Source organism: Rhodamnia argentea, chromosome 3 (assembly GCF_020921035.1).
Source record: "Rhodamnia argentea isolate NSW1041297 chromosome 3, ASM2092103v1, whole genome shotgun sequence".
Taxonomy (NCBI): domain Eukaryota; kingdom Viridiplantae; phylum Streptophyta; class Magnoliopsida; order Myrtales; family Myrtaceae; genus Rhodamnia; species Rhodamnia argentea.
Genome location: NC_063152.1, coordinates 26,748,369 through 26,759,307, shown reverse-complemented (window position 1 = coordinate 26,759,307; position 10,939 = coordinate 26,748,369). Strand labels below are relative to the sequence as shown.

Genomic DNA, 10,939 nt, shown 5'->3' with positions numbered 1-10,939 from the left:
AGTTTTCTGATTTTCTTTCACTATAGAAGTAAATATCGTTCCTTTTTCTCATATTGAACAGATATGAGAAACTGCCAAGTAACGTTTCTTTCAACGTTATCTTCCAAGTAACTGTCGAGTGCAGTTATTTCTTCGGTAAAGGGCTAGGATAGCCTACGTTGGTGGACCACAATACTCCAATAGTCCCATAAAACCCAACAGAAATGAAGCATAAACATGAAATGTAAAAGAAAGTTGCTTAGATTATGCTAGCTAATCGTGTTGCTTGTTGGGGGGTTCTCGATTTCTTCTTAATCGATCTCCCGAACGGCTCTGGAATCGTCGCGTCGTCGATTAAACCGATTGAACAGTATCAACTAGAGGAGCCAATTCACCAGGAGCAGAAGCAGGAGCTTCCTCATTTACGACCCTGCCGTCCTTCCAAAGCACCGCATGAACCAAAATGACCGGTACTCCGATCCCCAGAGTTGCGAAAAGGTGGATGGCGGCCTGGGTCAGGATGAGCCCCACGGTGGTGACAATCGCCATGGGCACCAGGACGAGTATTTTGTCGAGAGCTTTGTTTATGCAAATGGAGTTCGGCATCAGCCGTAGCATGACAAGGTGCTGGTTAGCGATTATGGTCATGGCCATCAGCAGCAGCAGCGAGAACTTGCGCGCCGGCACGAGGCTTATGGACAACCCAACCCACAGCACGAGCGCGTAGAACAGGCTGAGGTGCGAGAGGTTCTTGATGATCCGGGCGGCCGCGCCTTCCAGGGTGGCCGGGAGGCCGAACGGGAATTCGTGCTTGATGTTGTTCAGGGATTTCGCTTTCGGCTCGAGGGGAGTTTCCATTTCGGTAGTTGTTGATGAAGAGATGGAGGACGGTCTTTGAGTGATTCCAAAGCTGGACTTGTTTTGGTGTGGAGATGAGAGAGAGATGTGTGAGGATGGTGATGAATATATGGTGCTGCTGTAGATTGGACTTGTTCAAGAGTAAATGGGGGAGTAAGCGGGTCAAGGACGGCATTGGACTGTAAAGAAGGACAATAAGAGTAGACGAGCTAGAGTCATGACAGGGACGTTCATTCATGTTGGCGAGAAGAAAAGGCCCAGAAAATTCCAACAGGAGACGGTCAACTTGTCATGGAGCACCCAGGAAACCTCTCATGATCAGAAAAGTCTCGACGCGCTTCATGCGTTTACTTAGCATTGACTCGAATCCATGTCGTTGTCGTTGTCATCGTCAATCGAAAGACATTGTGTTTATGTGTTGCCTTCATGGGTGATTGATTCTTGATCCAGTCCAGTCCCACCCCGGAACCGGAACCAAACCTATTGGTCCTGGGACCGGTTCGGTCCGGACGGTTCAATGGAGCTGGTGAAATGGCTGCTTCTCCCTCTCTACAGACATCATATCATTTGCCAAGTATAGTTGCTCAAAACTTCATGAAACCTCTGCTTCGCAGGTACTATGTGGCGGAAGTTCTCCTTGCTTGGAGTACTTGCATATGCTTGGCATCATTTATAGAGACCTTAAACTGGAGAATGTTTTAGTTAGGGTAGATGGGCACACAATGCTTTCAGATTTCGATCTCTCTCTCATATGTGTTGTCTCCTCGACTCTGATAAAAGCCTTGAGTCGAAGAAATTAAATTATAAAAAAAATTATTCGGTCCTATCTCCCCGGAACCGGGAATTGGACCGAATAAATTATTGGGAGGAATGCTTTATTCCTTTATTCCTACGAACAAGAGATAATGAGTCTAGGGACTTAGTTCCACTAGATTTCTCAATGATGTTTAGCAGGCATCGTAGATTAATTTTAACCTATGTCACAAACAAAGCTTATCATGTGGGTGCGCATTCAATGAAATAAACACCCAAGGCAAGTCAAATAATTTGCATGTAGCATATGCCAAACAATTAATCTCGCTTCATGATTTTCGCTTTTTTAGTAAAAAGACTAACCTATATGCAATGCATGAAATCTATCGAAATGCAATGAAGTGGAAACTATGCAAACTATCCTAACGGATGCATATGACATGACTTTAATTAACTGCGTGACTAACCTACGTGGCATGCAATTAAATTAAACTAATCCTAACATGCAGCTATATGATGAATTAATTAACTAACCTATCTTGAATTCTAAATGACGTGGCATTGATGACGTGGAATACATGATGACATGGCAAATGTGGCATTTTTTTAATCATTTTCGGAATTAATTGATGGCCTAATTAAACTATCTAGCAAAATCACTATTTACTCTAGATTATGCATGAAATTAAGCCTAATCCTACCCTATCCTAAATAGACTAATTTAAAGTTGCAAATGTAGTCTAAGCATGCAGATTAAGATCTAAAAATGCAAGATTATCTAGAATGATCCTATCCTAAGTTATAATCTATTACGCAAATCTCTATGATGCAAATATTCTGTCCTAGGACAGAATATTTGCAATTAATTGATGGCCTAATTATACTATCTAACAAAATCAATATTTAGCCTAGATTATGCATGAAATTAAGCCTAATCTTATCCTATTCTATCCTAAATAGATTAATTTAAACACGCAAATGTAGTCTTAACATGCAGATAAGATCTAAAAATGCAAGATTATCTAGAATGATTCTATCCTAAGTTATAATATATTCTAACATGCAAATATTATTTATTACGCAAATCTCTATCATGCAAATATTCTATCCTTGGATACATTCTACTCTAAAATGATTCTAATCTACATTATGAAATCTTTTAAAGCTTTAAAACATGCAGCACGTCCGCACAAAAAACAGATATCACTTCGCAATCTACATGTATCCATTCAGAATATGCAATTTCAGATTGCGACAATCGAAATAGAATAATTAGGCATCTTTCGGATTAAATTCTCAATTACTGACAATCTTTGAAATCAAAATAATTAGAAAAGTCTTACGGATTAAATTAACAATGATAAAGATTTTATATTTTCGCTGAATCTAGCAGCATTATCTGCATGCTCGAAAGGTATTGTTAGATATTCAAACATTCAAATTAGGCAACAAGATATTTAGGATCACAATTGTTACCTAATTCGCGGATAAACTTCCCGAATTTGAACATATGCTCGTCGGATCACGACACCTTGCAACAGCTCACGATGGCTGGATGCGATGGGGCTCGCGGTTGTCGGGTCACTCGGTTGCGGTTTGACTCGCGACGGCGGCGGCGGCGGCAACGACAACTAGCGACGGGACTAGCGTAAACGATGATCACATGTTCCCGATCCGGCTCACTAATGATGGGGACTTCACGGCTACTCGTTGAGAGATCTACCAAAACATAAGCTCAATTGTGGGACAGCGGATCAAGGACACGGCAAGGACGGTGACGAGATTTGCAGCTTCATCGAGGTACAAGAGGGAGATCGAAGACTCGCACGGCAATGGCAGCGCCGCCGAGGTAGCAAGATTGTCGAATGGTATCTCTCGGCTGTCATCGCGGCTCGGTCGGTGGCTTTGGATCAGCAAAGAAGTCGAGAGGAGACAGCTTAGTCAACAACTATATCGAACAGCATCGGTTCACGGGAAAAGCTTGTTGCGGCGTAGAGGGTCGTTGCGGATGGGCTCGGCTTGGCGAGAACGGTGGCCAGTGGCTTGGGTTCGGAACAACTTCGGGTGGGGAAGCAAATGCAGGTCTTGATTGGTGTCACGGCAAAGGCAGTAGCTATGTTGGGCCAACGATGGTGGCGATCGGGCAGATGGGGGACTCGGCCGAGACCGATTTTCGGCCGAGAAGCTTCTCCCTCTCCCTCTTTCATGTTTCTCAAGTGTTTTTTTGAAGAATGAGTTGCCGACCTAGAATTTTGTAATGTAAGACTCTATTTATAGAGTTTTCGCTAGGTTTTTAGTTTCATCTATTTACGGAATAGTCCCCTAGCTTTTGGATATTTGTAATTTGACCCCTAGGGAAGAAATTCTGTTCAAACCCCTAAGGATTTCGGCTAGTCCTACAAATGGGCTTAGATGTCTTGGGGATAAGTACATCATGAGTGTCATAACTTGTGTACGGCGTTCACTTGAGTGCCATAACATTCAAAACATTCACTTAAGAGCTATAACTTTCAAAAATTGTTCACTTGAGTGCCACGTCGGAGCAAAATCGTTCACTTGAGTGCTATAGCAACTTTTCCGGCGTGCCACATCAGCTTTTCCGGTGTCCACGTCAACATGGCACTCAAGTGAACGATTTTTTAAAGTTATGGCACTTAAATGAACGTTTTGAAAGTTATGGCACTCAAGTAAACGCCGTACAAAAGTTATGGCACTTCTAGTGTACTTTTCCCGATGTCTTGTGGTTTCCTTTGTGGGCTTGTTTGCTTCTTACGGGCTTGAATTAGACATTTTTCTAATTAATTAAGCTTTAATTCAAAGGTATTTTCCAATGGAAAGAGAACTCTCAAACTAATGCCAATGATAAATACTCGGCAGCGATTCTCATTGAAGAAGAAGATGGTAAAAGAAGAATCTATGGTTACAAAAGTGGAAGATTCTCACAGGCCGAGATTTATTACCATTCTATGTTCAAAGAAATTTTTGTTGTTAAGTATGAGATAAAAAAAGTTTGAATTCCATCTTATCGTTAATTATTTTCTCGTAGAAATAGATATGGCATCCTTTCCTCAAACGATGAAGTATAAGTAGAAGATGTTTTCACATCCATAGTTATTACATCAGGCAGAATGGTTTTCAAAGTATTCCTTTGACACCAAGCATGTTAAAGGAGAGAAAAATGCTCTAGCAGATTTTCTCTCGAGGCCTAATGAAAGTTTGGCCTCAATATCCATTTTTATGTTCCATGATTTCTCTTCCAGTTCAAATTCCTCAGAATTGGATATGCCCTAGAAGTCCCATCTCTCCACCAACAAAGAAGATTCTACGGCTCTTCTCTCTTGCTAAGGGGGCGAGTAATGCCCTTGCCCTTGCCAGAACTATTCTATCTCTTGGTTGTATTTATATCATTTGTGGGTGCGACTTACTCCCCATGAGGTAACTCTATGATGGATCCCCATAAAGGTTTGTAATTCTTGTAATAGCAATGTTGGATTTTCGGTTCATACAATTAAGTATTTTTTTTTTTTGTACATTCATCCGTAATTATTTGATTCTTTATGTCTTGCCTTAGAAAAATGATGTGGGAATACCAGCTCAAGATCTTCGGATAGTATGGTGGGCTTAATCCCGGACCATTTGGTCCGAGAAATGATTATCAATTCATTCATGTGTTCACAATCAGCCTAGTCATATCCCCTAAGGAACTCAAATGATTCTTTCTTATATGTATTCCATAACTTCACTATTGCAATTGAATTCCCTACTGCAAGAATTTTACAATATATCAAAAGATGTGAAGAAGGGCATGAAGATTCCTATTTCAAGCATCTAGTGGAAATGCTCTAGTGGTTTTGGCCCATGTGCTATTGGTGGGTCGAATTCGAAATCTAAATTACTCACCTACAAATAAAGTATGGCTACCCGGAGAATGTCATCCAAACCATAGTGATTTTTCGCTGATCATGAAGATATATTTTCCTTACTTATAGATTCCATCCTCCCCAATCTTGTGAGCTAGAATACCTTGGTCCTTTGGTTTCCTTTGCTACGGTTTATGTCTTATGGTTGTAGTATTGCAGATCTTGATGGGGAATATAGAGCGATACGAAAAACACTTTGTGAAAAGAACCAGGTAATTCCAAAAGAAATCTAGTCGAGTGCTTATAATAAAGAAGTACCATGGGATTACTTCAAAGCCAAGGAACCTACTAGAGATGGTATCCGATGAGCTCTTGTAGAGTTCAATGCAAATCATTCACAACAACCAGCAGCTAGATCCATGGGGTGGCCCTCTTTCTCAAGACTTGTGGAATTTTATTTTTATCCTACATATATGATAATTGATGTACCTCCATATGACGTACCTCCATATGATGTTCCGGAGAACACAGATTTTTTTGGTTGGCCTCAACCGCAGATGCGGAGAAGAGAATCCAATGATTTGCAGATGACAAGAAGAGAATCCAATACTTTGCAGATGATGAGAAGAGAATCTGATGCTCTTGCACCAAGGAGACCAAGAAAAAAGGTTAAAGTGACTAAATATAACTTTGAAAACGTCTTGGCTGCCCGAGAAATCAAGAAGAGCACTAAAGGAACAGTTTGCCCGTGAGAGCAACGATGAAGATCTCACCTCCTCGGACGTGAAATCTCGAAAAGTGATTTTGCAGATCTACAGATTAGACAAGCTTGTGTGATGCATAGTGATTTCACTATAGCAAAAAGTATTTTCACTGTTTGAAAAAGTGACTAATAGTGATACTATAGTAACTAATACCGAACATGTTACTATTCATTATCACTATTCACTATCATGTCTGTTTTCTTATGGTAAACTTTGAATTCCGAGAACTCGTTTGGCCTATAAAAGGCAGTAGGTTGTAATGGTTTGGGCGGACTAGCCCTCCTCTAAATAAAAGTGTGTTCTTATATTCCAATGGCTTTCTAAATTTTCTCTTGTACCCCCTGGATTGGTGTTGTCATCTGGTCAAAATAGTATTATTGGCTTAGTATGATGCATTGGTTATATATATGCTCTTCACCTGCCACTCTGTGGATCCCGTGAAATAGAAATTCTGGAACAAGAAAGTTTTATGGTTTAGTTTCATGATGCTCAAAAGTTAGAAGGCAGACCGTAGTTATGAAGAAGTACCGTTGTTGTGAGCGATAGCATACCCGTTTTGAGCATTATGTTTCTATTCCATGACCCCTTCATGAAATAGAAACATCACTGCTTTTCAACCCATCAACACTTTTTATGATCAACTATCACTTCTCGTCATGTTAACAATAAGTTCTTTTTATATCCAATAATCATCATATCATTTCATGATAACAAACTATTTGAAGATTAACGAGTCAGATTTGGCTTGCTGCGCGCATGACTTGGCTCGTTAGCAATGTCATGTGTTGAGGGTTTCTAAAAATTTTAGTGAAGGAAAAATTTGAAGGAAAAAGTTCATTAATCCCTAAAATAGCATTCCAAAAATGCTTAAATTCCAAGACTAGGCAGGACTTGCATTGGGTTAAGGGGCTTGGAAGGATTTTGGAAAAGTTAGCATTTCCTAAAAAATGTTGCTGGACACTTCAATATTTGCTCAAAGGTCTTTCAAGCCTCAAAGCCCATTTTTAAAACTGAATTAAACGCACCCGTTTCGCTGCAATGAGAAAAACCAATGTCTTTCGAGGGAGATCTTAGGTTCGGAAATGGGAAAAAAAATGGGGGTAGGGTAAGCCTAACTATCCAAGATCTTTTTCTCGAAAAAGAGAATAGATTCTTACAATTTATACCAAAACGTATGTTGGTAGCAATAAACGAAATGGTTTTTTGCAATCAAAGATCGAAATGATTTTTTAGAAATTCATTTGGAACAAGAGTCCGAGTTATTCATTTAAAAGAAATACCTTTTGTTATTTGGGGATGACTCTAAAAGGGTGTTTTAATAAATGAAAAGAATTGAAATGAGTAAAGAAGATAACACATTAAGCTTTCACTCCAACAAAACCGAAACCCTCTCGTGGACCAAGCTATCCTACGTAAAAGTTGCACTGAAGAAGCTAATGGGCCGGCACAACACTTGCTTGGGCCTGTTTTCACCCCGTTTTATTTCTTACATTTTTATGTTTCCCTCCTTGTTTCAAATAAATCTCTATAATTCAGTCTAATCAGCAACACCAACAAGTAGACATGGCCAAATGAGCCCAAGAGCCCGGAACCGGCCCGTTGACCGGGCCCACAGTTCCGACCCGGTTTTTTTTTTTTTTTTTTTTTTTTATAAATTTAAGGGAGGCACGGGGGAAAGAGCCGTTGGGCTCGGGAACCGGCGGTTCCGAACGGGAACCGAAACAGGCCCAAAACCGCCGGTTCTACCTTTTCGTGGAACTCGAACCGGTGGTTCGACCGAACCGGTCATGTCTACCAACAAGTAAGCCTTGTTGTTGATGCAGAGGCGGAAAAGGGGGAGTGTTGAGAGAAGTTTAGCGTGTCTTTTTAAAGGGCAAATATGGATTTTTATTAAAACTTTGAGGGCAAAACAGGCAACCGGGAAATTTCATCATTGATGCTTCAGCATTCCGAAAATGCTAAAAGCCCTCATTTGCCTTACACTTTCAGCTTTTCCAATGCCAACATTTGGTCAATAGGGTTCCCAAAACATTTGCCTAACACCTTATATTTTTTTCAAGGTGCTTTGGAGCCCCTTGGGAAAACTGACTAAACACATCCCAAATGGTGTCGGCTATATGAATCCTATTATGCCATTGTCCTCGATCCATTATCGGATTTTATGTGACATATAATCTTGTCGGCTCGTTCACTTCCTTCTAAGCCTTCCTTACCTCTTTTAACCAATCATTTATTTCAATCCTTGCTCAGACCTCCCAATCGGGGCATCTGATGGCCTTCGCTTCAACATAGCCAAAATATCTCGGACCGCCTATTCTCAATCGGGGCAACGCCCACTTTTTTTATAGTTTTAATCTCATCTCTTCTCGTATGCCTGCATATCCAAGGAAGCATTTTCATCTCCCTTCCACTCATTTTGTGCACATGTTATTATTTTGACCGCCCAGCACTTTGTCTCATAAAACATTACTAGCCATATTGCTATTAGGGGTGCGCATGGAGATCCGGGCAAGGGCCGCGCCCAGTGATTGGGGAACTCCGGCTACCATTGCCAGCCACAGCTCGCCGACTACCGTGATAACCAAAAAAAATAAAAAAAGAAGGAAGGAAGGAAAAGGAAAAAAATAATAAATAATAAATAAAAAGTTGGATAAAATATTATTAAAATTTATCAACGTCAGCAATTTCGGCCAACATTGGCCAGATAGACCGAATTGACACAAATGCAAAAGATTTATGACTTAATTGGCCTAAAAAAAGGTTTAAGAATGAATTGAATTGACACAATTGCAATACATTTATGACTTTTTTTTGCAATATTCCCCAAGTCCCTCCTCTATTAACTCTGTCCGATTTAGTTAATATAAAATATTAATGTAGCTTTTTTATTTATATTTTCTTAATACATATGGCGCTCATGGAGCACCACGTAAACGAAATTAAAAAAACAAAAAACAAAAGAATTAGAAGAAAAGGAAAAAGAAGATAAAAGTACGAAGGACAAGAATTTAAAAGTAAAAAAAAAAAAAAAAAATTGGAACCAACCGGAGAATTGACACTCAGTAAGATTCAATTTTTGGACCGTGTGAATCATTTAATCCTATAAAGTTAACTAGATTATTGAGAGGTTACAATTAATGGAGAGATTTCATTGTTTTAATTTGACAAGTTTTAATACTTAATTGTACTTTTTAAAAGTTCTAAAATTCAATCACACTATCGCAACAAATATTAGGATTTGTGGTACACTTATCCCTTTAAGTTATTAATGAGGATGCGTTATCAATGCATGCTTTGCCACAGTCAAAATTTCAAAATGAAATTGCTTAAAATACGGGGACATCTCAAGTAAGGGTAAATTACTTACATACCCTTCAATATTTTCCAAAAATTATTCGGACACCCCGAAGAAATCACTTGGCATCCCTTTCATGTTGATCAAATCGTAATGCATGATTATCTACCGAATATGCTAATTGAATACAACTTGGTCAATTCTAAGGTAATCCCGACGAGTTGTCGCGACGCGATAGGTGAGATCTAACCGAATCCCAATGAATGGCATAAACTAATTCGAATTGAAGGCCGTCCTGTTAAACAAATTCCATCATTTTATTAGCAAACAACCGCATTACTAGCTCAACACACGTCATCATGGTAAAGACAGTCAAACCTGTCATGACAAGTACTTGTGTTTCGATTGGCTAAAGACTACTTTGAAGGAGAATCAGTGAAGGGAGCTTATTCTTATCCACTCGTCTGAGATCGGAACTCTGAGGCCCGATAATTTAAAACATGGGATGGCTAAGCCATGATCCAATTGTAGAAAGCAAGTACAAACAGGAAATGGAAAAGAAAGCAGCTTTGATTACGCAAGCTAATCGTGTCGCTTGTTGGGGGGTTTCTTGATTTCTTCTCAATCGGTCGGCCGGGCGACTCCGTCGATCAAACCGATTCAACAGCGTCTACTAGAGGAGCCAATTCACCAGGAGCAGAAGCTTCCTCGTTTACGAACCCGCCCTCCCTCCAAAGCACCGCGTGAACCAAAATGACCGGTAGTCCGATCCCCAGAGTCGCGAAAAGGTGGATCGCGGCCTGCGTCAGGATGAGCCCCACGGCCGTGACAATCGCCACGGGCACCAGGACGAGCGTCTTGTCGAGAGCTTTGTTCATGCAAATGGAGCTCGGCATCAGCCGCAGCATGATAAGGTACTGGTTAGCGATGATGGTCGTGGCCATCAGCAGCAGCAGCGAGTACCTGCGCTGCGGCACGAGGCTTATGGACAAGCCGACCCACAGAAAAAGGGCGTAGAACAGGCTGAAGTGGGAGAGGTTCTTGATGATCCGGGCGGCGGCGGCTTCCGGGGTGGCCGGGAGGCCGAACGGGAACGCGAGCTTGACGTTGTTCAGGGGTCGCGCTTTAGGCGCGTGGGGAGTTTCCATTTGGGGAGTTGATGGAGAGATGGAGGATGGTCTCTGAGTGATTCCAAAGTTGGACATGTTCCTGATGTGTGGAGATGAAATGGAGATGAGAGAGAGAGATGTGTGAGGATGATGATGATGATGATGAATATATGGTGCTGCTGTGCATCGGACTTGGTCAAGACTAAACGGGAGCTGATAAAACAAAAACAAGAAAAGTAAACGGGGGAGTAGGCGGGTCGGGGACGGCATTGACGAGCTAAGTCACGACAACTACGTCCATTTATGTTGGCGAGAAGAAAA

At 40.9% G+C, this 10,939-nt stretch overlaps 1 protein-coding gene across 3 annotated transcripts; it reads right to left on the bottom strand.

The window, feature by feature from the left end:
* Positions 1–222: 222 nt before the first annotated feature.
* On the bottom strand, positions 223–10,784 carry LOC115726294. Of its 3 annotated transcripts, none has more exons than XM_048276801.1 (2): positions 10,177–10,784; positions 223–350 (listed from the first exon to the last, which is right to left on the bottom strand). In XM_048276801.1, exons 1-2 carry the CDS (start codon positions 10,712–10,714, stop codon positions 334–336), a joined length of 555 nt encoding a protein of 184 aa, XP_048132758.1. In that variant the 5' UTR covers positions 10,715–10,784; the 3' UTR covers positions 223–333. The 3 variants fall into 3 exon arrangements, with proteins under 3 accessions (XP_048132758.1, XP_048132757.1, XP_030511960.1); XM_048276800.1 differs by having other exon boundaries at positions 223–354; positions 10,181–10,784; XM_030656100.2 differs by having other exon boundaries at positions 223–345; positions 10,172–10,783.
* Between the last annotated feature and the right edge of the window lie 155 nt (positions 10,785–10,939).